Source organism: Echiichthys vipera (genome assembly GCF_963691815.1).
Source record: "Echiichthys vipera genome assembly, chromosome: 22".
Classification (NCBI taxonomy): Eukaryota; Metazoa; Chordata; class Actinopteri; order Perciformes; family Trachinidae; genus Echiichthys; species Echiichthys vipera.
In genome coordinates this window covers 13,822,728-13,839,432 of record NC_139847.1, presented here as the reverse complement: position 1 = coordinate 13,839,432, position 16,705 = coordinate 13,822,728, and the positions used below count along the sequence as shown (strand labels likewise).

The window sequence follows — 16,705 nt, the reverse complement described above, 5'->3', positions numbered from 1 at the left end:
AAACTGGTACTTTCCAAGTGGGGTAACCTGGATTCAAGCTTAGGGCTTGCTGGCCCTGCTCAGGACCAAGGTGAGCCCTGAGTTTACAGGGTTATCTCCTGAAAATCGACTTAACCTGGGGCTAAATAAACAATGACACTCTAGCATTAGTGAGGTGCACCTACAGCCACGTAACCCAGGGCTAGTATAAGTGTAGTGTGAACTGTATAGCCCTGGACTTAGGTTAACCCCGGGTTAACAATGTGTGTGTGAAAAGAGGTCAAGTCACCCAGGGTCGACTTTTAGCCCAGGGCTAAGGATAGCCGAGAGCTAAGAGAATGCTGTGTAAAAGCCCTATTTATGTTCATCTTTGTGATCATTTTGTTGGTTTTATTTGAATATTGCAACTCTGTAGTTTGCACGAAGCAATCAAAATGTGTTTCTATTTTTTATTAGGAGAGTGCCAGCTCGAGTTTGACTTCCCATGCGGTCGAATATCATGGCCATAAATGAGATAATGAGGTGATTTGTCATGCACATACAGGCAGTACTGTCATATATAGTATATTGATATTGGAGGAAGGTTTACTGGTTGTTGTATTTTTTTTCTTCATATTCAGCAAGCCTATCTTTGGATACTATTGTTTAAACTAGAGCACAACTAAACAGGCATAACTGGTGGGAATTAACTAAATGTTTTACCCTTGGTAGTGTCATTAAAGGCCATTTTTGTCTACATCTTTTGCTCCTTTATGCATTGGTTAAATTCAGTGATCAAAGTAGCCAAAATATTTGTTCATTCTGTTTCTTTACATTATACAGACATAGTGAGAGGTCATAAAAAAAACACCTTATATAAGTGGGAAATATCTGGCTGATAAAATCTGATCCTAGAGCAGGGACCTCTGCCTAGGGATGTGATATGTGGAGTGAGCTGAGATGAAATCGGATCCGTGGAGCAGAGAGAGGTGTATCACATAACCACCACTTTAAAAAAGAGGAAAGGGAGAAGCGGAAGAGAGAAGGTGGCAGAGGAATAGAGGAGGGAGAAATAATGATGGATGCGGTGAATCTATTTTGGTACAACGCCCTATCACTTCCCATATAACACAGCATGTGTTAATTGCAAAAAAAGGTGACCCGACTAGTCGCGTTTTTGTGTTGCTCAGAATTACACCTCCGTAACTCTGTGGAAGGAAGGAGAACAGAAAAGGTGGGAAAATAGAGGGAGGAGAGCAGATGGGAACGTGAGAAAAGAGGAGCCGAGAAGTAGAGGAAGCAATCGCTCTTCTACTTAAGGAGGTTTTTTCCCTATCAGCTCCATGTTAGTAATGGATAGAGAGTGGTGCGGAAGCTAATGGTGAAGTGAGGAGTAAGACAGCATGAAGGGGGGGGGATCAATGTTTATAATACTGTTATAGTTGCTACCCAGATGCTGTGTGAAGCTTTATAGTAACTCTTAAAAGCCGACTCTGTCATTGGGACCTGTTTGAAAACCTAACATGGGGAATTATTTGAACGTTGATTTCATGATTAGATTGAGGGTCCGGATTGCTGCTTGCTTGTTGTATTTGCTTTTTTTTTTTTTCTCCTCCTCTTGAGTTGATCTTTTAACAATTTCTCTGTCAAATGGAAGACAGCATTTAGGGGTAATCTGCCCTGTCATGGTTTTTGTTCTTCTCTTTGTCTATTGTTTCTGTTCCAATACTCTCCTCCTTTGCCTCTTAGCTTTTTACATTTTAACTTTGCCAAAAACTCTTTCTTTTCTACATTGCATTTTGTCATCCTCATCGTTTCTTGCCTCATTTGAAATATTGAGCAATTCTGTCCTCTTTCTGCATATCATCTTTTTAATGAGCCTTATTTAAGACCGCCTCGACACCACGTGTTTTCATTTTAGCAGTGCCAAAGGTTCAAAATACCCTTTTCGTCCACTTCTGTTTCTTTTTGAAAAAAAAAATACCCACTACCTCTCAGCTGGTTCAGAGTCTCTCCACTGCTCTCCAATCAGCTATCTTTAGACTTTGTACTCCTCCCACTCCTGTTCTTGCATAGATATATCTGGAAATAGTCATTCCCATGTTTTCAATCTTTCTGTTCCTCCCGAGTATCCGATCGGTCCCCCTCTCTCTTACAATCTCGGTGTAGTCTGCAATTGCAGGGATTTTGTTTTTTATTCAAACTGTATTATCTTGCTGTTGCGCTCTTTATCAGCTCTCGTCTCCTTCTGAACCATTGTTTCCAAGGCGTTTTACAGTATGTGCTCCTTCCCTCTTACAGTAGATTCTCTTTTCCCTCTCGACTCTATCATACGTCTATCCTTCACCACCGCTACCCTTTTTGGTAACTCTGTCCGTCACCCAACCTCATATGCTTTGTTCTGATAGAATCCCTTCTTCTTTCGGTGGTTGGTGGTTATGCTGTCAACCAACTCTTTTCTGTTAACCTCATTCTGTTCTTATTTCATTCATTTTTCAGGTGTATCACATCTCTCTTCCTCTCTGATCCACTCTTCTCTTTGTGTACAGTGCATTCTTTCATCTCCCTCGGCCTCTGCCCAGACTTTCTTGCTCTTAATGTCTTTAATTTTTCTCATCGTCACATGTCGTCTCCAGCATGGCAGCTCTCCTCTCCGTGTATAATGAGGACAGGAAAGAAGAATGCGTCCTGGTAGGATGGAGGGCGCTCCCTCCCTCCTCCTACCACATCACCCTCCCTCGCCTCACCTCCCCCTACACTTTCTTCCTCTGCTTCTTCATCCCTCTCTCTGCCTCCTGTTACCTGTTCCCTTCTCCTCACCTCCTCCTCCTGCTCCTCTTCCTCGTCGTCATCCCCTTCTCCTTCTAGTACTCCTCTGGTCTCCTCGTTGTCCTGTCTTGAACCTAACCCAAGGAATCCTCCGCCACCTACCCCTCCTCCCCCACCCCCTCCTCCACTTCCTCCTCCATCTTCCCTACTTCCACCCAGCCCTCCTCCCATGCTTCTTGAATGAAATAGGCTGTTTTGGCGCCCTCCTCCAAGTCTCCCTAGAGAGAATGCGCTTCGACTGAGCACCAGCCTTCCTCCTATACCCCCACCTCCTTGCCCTGCTGCCCTGATCCCTGCTACGGTAGCGTTAAGGAGGGCTGTGGTTCCAATGGGGGCTCTTAGCCTGGAGGGAAGACTGGAACTCGACGTGGTCCTCCGGCATCGGGGGCAGCTCTGGAGGAGGTAAGCCGAGTTGAAAACAACAGGCAGAGCTAGAGGAGGCGGGTTGGAGCCTTGGCTTGGGGTGGAGCTTGTAGGTCCAGAGATGGGCGTAGAGGCGGTAGGGTTTGTCCCCCCACTCATTTCCAAGTCCATAAGGAGGGCTTCAGAGTAGCTCGGCACCATCTGTTGGTTACAGCGGATGTGCCACTCCAATTCTGTCATGTCCACCGTGTTGACCCGAGAGATGGCTCTGTAACTTGTCCCATTTAGACCAATTACAGGGTGGATTCCATTCTCAGTCCCTCCTTCAACCCCATCCCCTCTTCCTCCTCCACCTGGCCCTCCGCCAACCCCTCCTCCTCCGCCACCATCCTCGTCCTCCCCGAACAGCTTCTCCACATGGTAGTGGACATACGCTGTGCGAAATTCTGACACAACCCGTAGTGGCCAGGACAGGAGGAAAGCAGAAGCCAGCCAGAACACCCTGTGCCGAGCAAACCAGGGCTGGTGAGCAGGATCTGGGAACGCCAGGATGTGTTCACGAAAATCCACGTTCTTCAGGTGCATTCCCTCCCTGGCCTCCATGTAGTCGTCAAGCCCCTCATTCTCCCCGAAAAAGCGTGCTCGCTTGGAAAAACAGGAAGATAATACGTTAGAATGTGCACAATTAAAAACATTCATTCTATCACCACACCGTGCCTAATTCTGCTCTCAAACGTAGGTACATGAACCACCTTCATATCAACCACACAGCACTTGCACCTTCTTCCAAAGCTGTAGTGAAGAACACCAGAAAATGTCAGGAGTTGAGTTTTCATTAAAGCTGAATAATGACTGGTGTGTTAAGTGCCTGACAAATGATTCAGAGCATACAAGGCCAAATTACCTTCTAAATTACAATATGACAAAGCGCTTACTCCTCTTATAACACCCTGTGGCTACATTGCATCATTTCCAGCAACTTCAGCGAGAACAATGTGGAAAAAACAGCATCAACGAGTCGTCACTTCAGTCAGCAAAGTCAGTGGTTGCTGGCTAAAAATAACAAGCCTGATTTTATCTAACTCCGTCTTAAATCAGGGACGGATTCTTTCAAACATTACAAATACATCTGAGTGGTAAATCTGCCATCATTAACGGTATATGCAGTGACTGGAATGCTTGACAATGTAGATCAAACACAAATAAAACATTCAATTGATTCTGTTAAAAAATGACATATATTATTTTCTTATATCTTACCTGGGTGAGGTAGGCAGCTTCAGCACGTGCACTGGAGAAGCTAAAACGCACAAACATTAGTTAATAACTCACATACCCCCCAAACTAATAATCTTCCCCACCATGTCTTTTGACCTGTTATGGTTAATGATGGTGTCTCACCTGAAACACTTGGTGAAACGGAGGCGAACAGCAGGATGCAGTTGCAGGTCCAGCAGCTCCTTTGACACGTCTTTAACACCGTAGCGGGCGTAATCAAACTCGGAACTGGAGGCATGTGTGTTCACCCGCTCGTGGTAGACCTGAGGAAGAAAGAAGCAGAGCATAGATGGAGGGAAAGAGTGAAATGGAAGGAAATAATTTGAGAAAGGAAGAATCGAGCTATTGGGAAGACATGTTGTTGACGATGATGTTTCATCATCAATAAAGCATGGTTACTAAATAGAATTATATTTTTCTTACTGCACACAACTGTTTGCACACATATTTCACTGGGAGAAATTAAGATTGGCATAGCAGTTATTTTGGGCGGCACGGTGATGTGATGGTTAGCACTGTCGCCTCAGAGCAAGAGGGTTCCTGGTTTGAATCCTGGCTGGGGCCCTTCTGTGTGGAGTTTGCATGTTCTACGGCTTCCTCCCAAAGACATGCAAGTGTTACTTGAGGAGTCTAATGCCTGTGAGTGTGAATGGTTGTTTGCGATAGGGTTAGGGTAGACTGGCGTCCTGTCCAAGGTGTACACCAGATGTCAGCTGGGATAGGCTCCAGCGACCCCGATAGGGACAAGCGGTTGTAGAGGGATGGATGGATGGATGGATGGATGGATAGCAGTTATTTTTTAAAAGTTGACAAAAATTGAACTTAAAGTTTTACAGTGTAGCTATGAGCAATATAAAAAATATTTGAGTGAACGTGAGAGGAACTGTTGTTATATATGTTAAGAAGAGTTGCCCTCACCTGTGTGGTCGTATATGCATCTCCGTTGCGGTATCTTGTCACTTGTCTGGTCCTCCTCACGTAGTGATAGCTGATGGCCTTCCACCAAATGCAGGGTGTGGCCTGCTGAAGTCTCTGCACACGCTCGTACACTTCCTGTGTCAACGAATGCAGGAATAATGAAATCAGTTCATTAACGTTAAATGCAGGTTTTGATACCTGAATATTTGAATAATATGTATTCTGTAGTTGTTGTAGTGTTCCATTTGTGTAAATATTTCCTTCTAAACAAACCTGTTGAGGAAAATTAGGACAAACAATCTAAAATATAAAGATGCAACATTGCCTGTTCTTGCAATGATAGTACAGGTGGAAACAAACAATTACGTTTATATTTTTTCTCTACAGAAGAAACAAGTCTGTGCAATCTGGTGCAATGTGTCCTGTCAAGGTTTGTTTATGGTGTTAGGATTTGTTTTGTTTTTTTAATCGCCATTTAGAGCCAACATAATCACAGAATACCCTGACAGTCTGGGCTAATCTAAAAATATTTTGTTTTTGGCAGAGTGGCATATGGCCAAGATGAACAGTAACCAGTGTGATTTTTGAGCAATATGCTTCTGGAATTCCTGATAAAAGACAGAACAGACCAGAATAGACAAAATATAAATGGATGCCCCCTGGATCGCCTCATTTCCATATGAGTGGGCAAGTGATATTTTAGGAAAGTAGGAAATTGAGAGTAAAACAGTGTTCTCCCTCCGTGAAATGTTAAATTCTTTGACTGAACTGCATGAAACAGCACCGGTCTGTGCAGACACTTAATACATCACAATTCTTTTATTTATCTAACCTTGGTATTTAAACACATTTTGCTGACACTATCATACTGAAATGTCTCAGTGAGTAAACGGCTCTGAATGAACGATTCTGCTGTTAAGCTCAAGGTCACAGACTTATTCCTCGACTCCTATTGCAGAAGTTAGACTCCACAGACTGTTGGTTGTTGGGTTATGGCAAGGTTTTTTAGGTATTGATATAAAACTGGTTTCCACACAGACCTGGAATTCAGCATGAGCCAACATTGCTGTCTTGGAGAAGCAGTGCCAACACTCCACCAAGTAAACCACATACAGCATTGCCAGAAAGGCCAGGGGGATGTAGACGTAGCCGCTAGAGCATGGACTTTCCAAGTGCCGGATGTCGTTATAGGCCGCTGAGGTGGCATCATTGTCAGCGCCAAAATGTATGGAGGAGGAGGCGAGAACGGATACGCGACAAAGGGCGCACCAGGCCAGCGTGGCAAAGCAGCCGTACATGAGGAGAGTCAGGAGGAGGCACTTCCAATGGGACTCCCGGCACAGGGAGGAGGCCAGAGACTGTTGGACTGGCCGTTGCTGTGGATACAAAGGGAGAGGAGAGAACAGATGATAAGAGGCTACTGTCCGCACACTGAGGAAGACATCAATACAAAGACAACCAAAGCGACTTTTTAAAAGATAAACACTTTTATATGCACCAATTGTCATTTCAGTTGACTTATCCTCAAGCATCAAATGTTGGATGGATTGCCATGGAATTTGGTACAACCACACACCTCACAGGATGAATCCTAATGACTGCAGTTTCCCTTAGTATAATCACTACTGTAGGTCAAAATATGAATTTGTCCAGTACATTCTTTTATGTCCAAATACTTGCAAAACTAATGACATTCCCATCAGCCTCAGCACTACTTACTTAGGCTGACTAGCCATTGAGATCTTTGTATTTAGTTTAGTTTAAATCAAAAAATTAAGATTATTTAACAGGGGCTGTGCACAACATAACACTGGGCAAGAGTTAGCTATACAGCTAATTTAGACATTACATATTTAGTGCCCATTAGCAAATGTTAGCATGCTAACACGTTAAACTAAGATGGGAACATGGTAAACATTATACCAGCTTAAAGTTGTACTCTGTTTCTAGCAGCATTTTGGCGATAAGATGTAATTGCAGGCGAGTCTGTTCTTTCAGAGTACTCCCTCTTGTCATGTTCACAATTACTATATGTGTTGAGTTTTTCTTTTTTTTTCTTTTTTGTAAGTTTTATGGATACACATTCACCTCTCTAGCAACTTGAATGATACTTGTTAGGTTAGAGGTTTTTATTATTATTTTAAAATTTCCTTCCAATTAGAATCTGTTTAAAGCCCTTTATGCTATCATGATACATATATTTTATGGTCAATTCTCACCTCTATCCTTTCCTACGGCTACAAGAGATGTGTACCATGTATGGAAATCAGTGGCGATTGATCTAAGACTGCAAGGGAAGCTCAGCTTCCCCTAAAATGTCAACAAAAAAAAAAGTGATGAAATATGTACTGCTGTGTGTACATTTCATTGACTAAATATATGCTAGAAAGCCTTCATCTTTTGTTCAGAATCAGCTACTTATCACAGGTAACAGGCAAGGCCGTTTGAGCAGCCTAGCTCTGCTGCCATTGAGAGGACACTGGTCAAGTCCCTGGAAAAGACGCCTAGTTGGTACAACAAGGTCCCAGATCATTTTCTTAAAAAGGAACAAAGGGTAGAATTTACATATAAATAAACAAACAGATTTGTGATGTAGGCCGTGAAATTGAGCTCCCCCTTCTTGAAATTCCAGCAGCCGCCACTGATGGAAAGATATTTGAACACTAAAGTTTGCCACAAATTTGGTGAAACCTGTGTCACTTAGATTTGACAGTCAAGACTTTAACAAATAATAGGGCATGCTCCACAATGTTAATATTTAACCATGTCTGACAGGTGAAAATGATTGCAGCTATGGTAACACACAAACACACACACACACTTTATGCGTCTCTCTAAGTGCAGAAGGCCTAACTTGCACTCAAACATACACGCATGCATTAGATACACAGACATAGATGTGCCCCTCTTCTCTCTCGTCACTTCCCTCTATTCACCCAAACGTCATCATGCACGATCTCAGCATTGTAGTGCAGCCAGCAGAGAGTATGTGAATAATTTAGATGAGTACAATACTTCTAGACGGTTCTGTAGCTAACTGACTCCACTCCAACATCAGCAGCGTAACACTGCCGCTTCAATGTGTGTGTGAGTGAATGAGGGAGAGATAGAGAGAGGGGAGAGATGAGAAGGGTTGTGCCAAAAGAAAAAAAGTGTGTATCATGCATGTTGTATACAACACCGTGAACACACACACCTGTACTGTTTCGTGGTAGGTAGTGTTTAAGTGTGTCTATGTGTCCTCTCCATGCTGTTATACTCAAACTGAATGCGACAAGGCAAAAGAGCAACAAAGCAGATGACAAAAAAAGAGGGGATGACACCAGTGTCCTCTCCTCCTCTGAGCCAAGTCCACCTGTCCTGTCAGCACATCGCTCCCCCTCCTCTCTTTATTTCTCACTCCTTCAATGCAGCCACAATTTGCCATCCACTAGTGTATTTGGCAGGCTGCGACACACACACACACACACACACACACACACACGCACACACTCTTTTTTTTCACTACTGTATGTCAAGGGCAAGTAGTGAAAGGCAGCGTGAAGGGCACTTACACTACACCAGTCTATTAGTCTCTCTGCAAAAGCTCTCTAAAACATACAACTGCACACAGCAACCAAGAAGTTGCCTTTTTTCTCCACATCCTCTTTCCTTTCCTTATGTAATCTTCCTTCTCTTTCCCCGAATTTTCCCCCCCACCTGCTAAGAGTTTACTCTCTAAGCCCAACCTCCGTCTCTCCTCCACTCCGTCCTCACCCCCGCGTCTCCTCTGTTACATCCTCTCTGAAAGTCTGTCTCTAAGTGGATTGATTGGGCTAAAAGTGTAGTGTAGTGAGAGAGGGAGAGAGGGGAGGAGGAGTGAGACAGGGAAACGGTCATGAACCTTTCATGAATGCAAGTATGAAAGGAAGCAAATGAGAGAGAGAGAAAGAGAAAGAGAGGGAGAGAGACAGAGAGAGGGTAAAGGGAAGGCAGCAGTGACAGACTGCACCTTTCTCCAGGGTACTCCACTGCCAAAATCGGTCCTCTCCTGCCCTCCCTCTCTGTCCTTCTCATTTTGTCTTGCTGGCTCCAATTCTCTTGTGTCCCTTTCCTCTTACCTTGTGCAAATGAATGTTGCCAAATAAGAGAATACTCTAGCAATAATAAAAAAAGAGTCTGCATGGGTCTCGGCTGACATTTCCATCAAGTCTCTGCAGCTGGTGTGTGCCCACCCAGTGAGAGGAAAATCAGCCCCCGAGACAGGAGTCAAATTATCCCTTTATGCATTATGCCAATTGCCGTTTGTCAATGTGAGCAATTCTCTCTCCCACAGGTAAACACAAGAGCTGCTAAAATGTTCTGTCACTGAGAGACAGAACCTGGAGATGCTTATTAACTAGTGGGCCAATAGAGACACCACATGAAGTCACATCCAGGGTTAATTGTTTTTCCGATGAAGTGCACTAGGAAATATTAACTTGAAATGATGCTGGCAGTTTTCAGTAATAGGATTTTGAGAGGGGCCATTTTGATTATTTCATAGTAGCTTATAGAAGGTCGTGTTCCACATCCACTAAATTTAAAATCTGTAAGTCACTATGTGGAACTCAGTGGGATAGTTTTTATGTAAAGGGCCTAAATGTGGTGTGGTCAAATAGCTTGTGCCTCAGTAAATGAACTGTTAAATGAAGTTCAACCTGCTTGAACTTGAGTGCAGCAGCAGTCGTGGCGTAGCGTAAGCCATTGGAAATAATGAGTTTTTAGTGGATTAAAGGAAATTAAATAGTTTATAATGAACACAACACCTCCTGGTGCAACGCTCTGCAGCCTTTTGGTTGTGTCACCATCCTCTTTCTGATTCAGCTGCCTCTTTTGAGCCCTGGCTCTTGTGTCAGGCTGTAACGGATCAAAGGCAAAGCTCACTCTCCTTGAAATCATTATGAAAAGAAATCCATACAGCCTAGTCTGGAAGGTGTCAGCTTTCATTTTTGTCATACTTACAGTTTGGACCGCCCTTCTTGCACGCTCTTTTGAAGAGGGTTGATGCAGGGTGGTACTTACATGACAAGTTCTTTATTAATGCTTCATTAATACCTTTAATTCGGTACCTGTATTTGCTTAAAACACAAGATTTTGCAGGGCAGAAAATTGCTTTGGCATATTGTCTTTATATTCTATATATATTCAGTAGCATCCACAGTCACTAGAGAAAGCCGTCTGAAGAAGAGCCCACAGAGCTGGCATGGATCCTTGACGGTTTTATTGGACACCTATCACACACTTTTGTTTTCACAGGAGAATTTCAGAGCTTAAATTGCCTGGATTCTGAAAATCCTGTGCATGCTGTAGTTATTTCTTGCCTCTACTGAAACGGCAATTGACAAGAGCTTTTTCATTAATAGGATTTGCTTTGGCCAGTAAATGTCTCTGAATTCAATCATTTTTCTATAATCTGGTCTTGTAGCATTTGCTGTAGTATGGTGCTATAAGGCCCCCGACCAGACAGCGCGCACGCACCGTCTATTTTATTGAATGATACTAGGCAACCACAGAGTTGCAGTCATCCCCAGCTGTTTTTTGTTGTGAAGGGTTAGGATTAGGACGTTCATGGCAAACCTGCAAAAACGCAAAGTGCTACACAACATAAAATCAGTGAAAAAAGCTTAGTTCAAGCACTTTCAAAGCGCTCCAATTCAAATCAGTTCCAAAAAGCTGCTTCGGTGTCCTTTAGTACGATCTGTGTGATCCGGACCTCTCCACACCTCTGCCACATAGTTACTGGCTATTTGTATTTATGTGTGTACAGGCCCAATTTGAATCTCTTATAACTTACTATTCCACTCAACCTAGGGTCGACAAAATGCTTCAATAGTAAAATTAGCTAGAGCTATGTTTTGTTTAGAGTACTACCTACACAAAGCTAATTGTCCCTATCATCTTGCCTTTACATATAAAGACCATTAGATTGGAAAATTCTACATTTGCACAGTGCAGAGTGTTTTTTTTTTTTTTTTTTAATCTGTTAAGGTGTGTAGTAGGAAACGTGTATTCCTCTCTCTCTCTCCCTCTGACTCTGCTCATACTGATTCAGCTGCTTAGGTGTGACTGATGCAGCTATAATTAGCAATCCTAGCATGTGGGTGGCAAATGAAGTGAGAACAGGAAAATGTGCTGTTGATGCCTGCAGTACACTATTGAAAATGTGTCTTTTCAAGACGCTTGGTGGGAGTCATTAAAGAAAACAGGTTACTACCTATGCTTCAACTACAAATACGTGGTTAGCACTTGGTGTGTCAAGGTGTCATTCACTCACTATGCTCAAAACATTTCTCTATTACACGGTATTGTTTTTAGAGTGTGTTCAATTGAGACTAATTATTAATCAACACCTTTTTTAGCAGGTAAAGTGTGTTTATAAATGAAATATTCGTTGTATAAAAAAAGGAAAGCAGCAGTCAGCCAACATGTAAGCTCGAATTCAGTTACATTATTGTAGATGCCAATGCTGACAAGTGTAATAACGTAACACATAATCCACAGAAACCCCTCAAACAACTAGTATTCTACCGTCTACTGTGTGATCAGTATTTCCCAAAGCATCAATATGTGGCAAAAAAGTCTGGTACTGGTATGTCTGATGACAAAAACACTACCATAAGATCGGATAACAACAAATCAAGAGCATATTAGGAGATAGAATTAGAAGTTAAATTTAAGAAGAACAATACGCATTATGTCTTATCTTGTATTTAACTTATGTTAAGTGTTATTTTCAGGTTAGTATCCATGTGAACCTTCAACAAAGTGCACCTGCTACATTTTAAGAGGCCGGTGGATATTAAGTTTAAATTTAATGTAATCAAGAATTGATTCAAAACACCTGAAAAGCAGAGTGACATATTTATTGCAACATCTGCGTGTGACTCTGCTGACTACCATCACTTATTCTATTGTCCAATTCAACTTATGTACCTGGAATGACTTATTCAAAGAGACATTATTTTGCTTTGTATATAAGAGTAAGCAGGGGAAACTTGGTGACTGATAATTTAAACATATTTTCCCTCTGAAAGCGGTGGTCTACATTAACCCATCTGTTGTTGCTGTGGCATAATGTTTCATGTCTCATATCACCTTCTCCTGTTATCCTTATCTATCTGCTGGAAGACAAATCATCTAACAGTAAACCTGTTCTACAGCTGCTCTACACATTGTTGGCCTGTTTCATGATGGCAGCCAGGGTGCCATTACGTATTGTCATTATTTTTTATGGCAGCCAGCCTCCACTTTTGAGAGCCATTCCCCATTATCACTGGCAATGTGTTGGCTTTTGTGTGTATGCACTCCTTCATTTTAGGTCTGCACGGTTCTATAGAAATCTCTCTCTCTCTCTGGGAAACATTTTTGTAACATTGTTTTTTGTTTAATGTTATAAAGTTGGTCACAAAACGTAGTTCAGTGTTTCGGTCCAAATGAGGCTGGTTACATGAATTCCCTATTCTATAACCAGATTTTTTTTAATTGATTGTGATTTTCATCATGGCACTCTCTCACACACATTAGATGTGTTTTGCCCTCCCTCTGCCTGTACACAATTTGTGATTGAATGCACTATTGTTAGTTGTTGATGACACATGCAAAGACATCATGATCACTTGCTTTGATGCAGCAGGCCTCTCTGCTAATGTAAATACATGCATGAAGATCAAAAGTGCTATTTTAATATCAATCAAGGGGCTATACTTCATTTATGATAGTGATTGTACATTGTTACCTACTGTATGTGGGGTAGAGAGAGTAAGTAAAGTTAAGTGAGACATGAGTGTGTACAAATGTTTAAAGGATAGAGAGTCAGAGAGAGAGAGAGAGAGAGAGAGAGAGAGAGAGAGAGAGAGAGAGAGAGAGAGAGAGAGAGAGAGAGAGAGAGAGAGAGAGAGAGAGAGAGAGAGAGGAAGCTGTGTACTCTATGACAGGCAAATCTAAAACAGGAAGGAGAACAAGAGGCCAGGATGAAAGAGAGTAATGGAGGCAGAAAACAGATGACTGAATTCATTGCACTGCACTGTCTGCACTGCAGGCATGGATAAAGACAGACAAGAGCGGTGGAAGAAAGTGATAGGCACCATTTAACAGGCTTAGAAACTCTGCATGTTATGTACCTAGGTTAAATTACAACTAGCCAAGTGCCAAATGATGAAGTCAGATTTATCAGCCGGTTCTGGTTAGGCCAGTATTTTATGTTTAAAAAAGAAATGGTTGTCGGACAATAAAGATTTAAAACTCCTCTTATCAGTTATAGTCAGTTAATGAGAATGGAGTTTCATGCCTTGAGGCCACTTGGGCAAGAGCTAAAACTATGTGTCAATTAATCGACTATTCAATCAACAGAGAATTAAAGGAGTTGTACTCAAGTACTGAAAAAACAACAACTGTGGGCTGAGATTGCCTCTACACAGCTCTCACAGACTGTTCCCCAATATGTGAAATACCTTACCGAGAGAGGAGAGAGAGAGAGAGAGAGAGAGAGAGAGAGAGAGAGAGAGACTGCTATATTAATGTTCTGAAAGTTGAGTACAGCTCCTTTAATGGCTGCCAGAATGAAATGCCCATGATTCGCTGTTCCACATTTTCAAATGTGAGGATTTGCTGTGTTTCGTGGATTAGGGAAACTGTGATGTGCATTACTCACCATCGTCTAACATTTCATAGACACGTAATTCATCAGATAATAAAATAACATATTGCTGAAATTACGCCAATGAATATAACAGTTTGTTGCAGCCCTAACTGTTTAGACCCAGGGTGACCAAGTTCCTCGCCTATAGAACAGGTACCATGTGTCAAACCCATCATCACTGGTGTGTCACACACACTACCTTACTGCTCAAACTGAGTATTGGTCACTTCCTCCCTAGCAGTATAGCCCTGTCCTTATATACTATAACACCAGGTGCATACACAACGCTTCTCTTTCTCTCAGGGGTGACACCTAATCAGTTATTTTGGTCTTAGTCGACTAAGTTTTCTGTAGTCTATTAATCATTCTTTGTGCCTTTTTCGTGCTGAATGACTTATTTCCAAGACACTGAGCAGTGAGCAGTGCTTTTGTGTGATGCTTTGTGGAGAAACTCAGTTTTAAAGATCTGACAATTTAATCAACTTATCGATTAGTCAACAAAAGTGAGGACAGTCGAGGACAGCCCTACTTAGGAATGTAACAATACTCTGCAAATCCACAATACATATATGTGACGATTCATCTCGCTGACATTAAAAATCAATCGAGATACTCTTTTTTTGAAAGAAGATGACTTTGCCTGGTGATGTTCTACATCCTTCACGTCAGGAGACGGTGGTGCCAAGATTGAGGAAAGCCACAGCGGGCGAAGATCATGGATGTATTAAGAGAAATTGAGGATGCAGCAGCCTGTTTTAAATCAGAGGTGTGGGAGAATTTGGGCTTCCTTAAGTCTGAAGATGAGAAGACAACAGAGCAGACAAAAGCAGTGTGCAAAAAATGCACAAGAGTGACGAAATACACAAACAGCTCAACTGACACCACAGTGAGAAGCTGCGATCACTGCTGCCTGAGCAATAATAGTTACTAAAAGGCCAAACCACGCCACCACAGATTTTCTACCTCTCCTTCCACCTCTGAGAGGTTTGGCAGCAGGGGCAGTGTGAATGTGCAGAGGTGTCAGCTTCTACCTGGAAATGTAGATGGGATGATTTTCCTTAAAAACATGTATATTACTCACTAGCAACATAAGCTGAGCCTCAGTTTCTCTTTTAGATAGAAAAGTAAATATGCAGTTCATACCCTACCTCAGAAATAATACTATTTTCATTAAAAATATATAGATATATTTTGTAGAAATCAAATAACAGGATCTTTTCAGTCCTAATGCTGTATGTTTTCCATCTCATTTTGTAAAAAAAACAATGTTGGGAAGTCGTATTGTGATCCCAGTATTGTGAATCATATCGAACCATGAGTTCAGTGCACTGTTACATCCCTTGCTCTACTTTCTCAAGGGTACTGTATATAGACCGTCATTATTGGAATAGTTATATATGGTTATTTTTTTCCTGGCAAATGACTTGTGTTTTGTCATCCAGAGGCTACTCCGTTTCTCTTGGTTTTTCATTACAAAGATGGCGTGCTCGACAAGGCTAAATGATGCTGCGACCTACTGGAGCAGTAGTAGAGGAAGTGGTGAAATGCTTAGGAGGAGATGTTAAAGACGCGTGTGAGTGTGGTGGCAATGTGGTTTACAGAAAAGTGTCTTCAAACAAGGTCATAATCATGTTTATAGGTTTGAACATGCATTTTTAAACAAGATGTCATTTCCCCGTATAAGGACATGGTGATATTTACTAAGGAGTCTGGTATAATCGAAAAGTTTGCAAAAACAAAAGAAAACAATGCTAAGTGGGTATATCCCTCTGCGTCCTACTATTAGAAAAAGTTTGGTGAGAATAAAGCTTACTGCTGGGGGGGGGGGGGGGGGGGGTGTTATTCTGTGCTCTCTTCACCATTCACAGAGTCATTTTGGCTGTGAGGGTGGGTGTGTGGCTAAGCTGTGATGTCACCCTCTAGTGTATTTCAATGGTGTCAGCTGGTAAATGAACACTACTACTGGGAAAAGACAAACCATCTGCCCCAGGAGTATTTACAGCGTTGAGAGACGTCTCACATCAATACCAAGGCTTTATTTCTAGCCAGGGAATTAGAGCCTCTGTAGACCTAAACGACTGCCTCATCCGTTCACATTAAAGCCAAGGTCCTGCCCCGTGTCCTTCAGAGAAAAACGGGACTACTTCGCCGTAACAGCAGAGACAGTATTTTGTCAATGGAAGAAGAGGAGTCGACATAGTCTACAGTGTGTCATACATGATGGACAAGTCACGGGTTGTTTGGGAACGAGCAGTAATGACATAAACTGGTTGTTGTAGGGTAGAAATATGCGCAACTTCACTCAACGCAACTCAATTGAACTGGACTCTCTGTATCCACACATAAACAACCGTGTGCTCCTAACGGGAGACGGAACGGAAAACACATCAAATGTCCTTCCTTACCTGCTCTCGTCCTGACCCTTCCTCCAAAATGGGCTCTTCTGCGGCGGCCGTCTCCTCCTCCGTCTGCATTTTCCCTCTTGCCACTCCTTCCTTCCTTAGAAGCGGGCACAGGCAGCTCCCACCCCGGTACCGTCCGAAGGCAGGGACCTCCCCGGCGGAGAAGCGAGCTCGGTCACCCCATCAGCCGCAAGTCGGTATCCAATTTCACGATGGCGGGGCCTGCGGCAAATAAGCATCATCTATTCCGGATTTAACGGAGCCCCCCTTGCTTTCTTCCTGTGTCTTCCTCCCGCTG

The 16,705-nt window shown here is 42.6% G+C and overlaps 1 protein-coding gene across 1 annotated transcript; it reads right to left on the bottom strand.

Annotated features, from left to right (window-relative positions):
• Positions 1-2,577: 2,577 nt before the first annotated feature.
• On the bottom strand, positions 2,578-16,479 carry LOC310964394 (transmembrane protein 151B; the record flags this gene model as incomplete). The annotated part of the gene is made up of 6 exons (XM_083937511.1): positions 2,578-3,795; positions 4,411-4,450; positions 4,552-4,691; positions 5,347-5,481; positions 6,387-6,722; positions 16,411-16,479. The coding sequence occupies 6 exons, from the start codon at positions 16,477-16,479 to the stop codon at positions 2,578-2,580; spliced, it is 1,938 nt and encodes a 645-aa protein (XP_083793637.1).
• Positions 16,480-16,705: the final 226 nt, after the last annotated feature.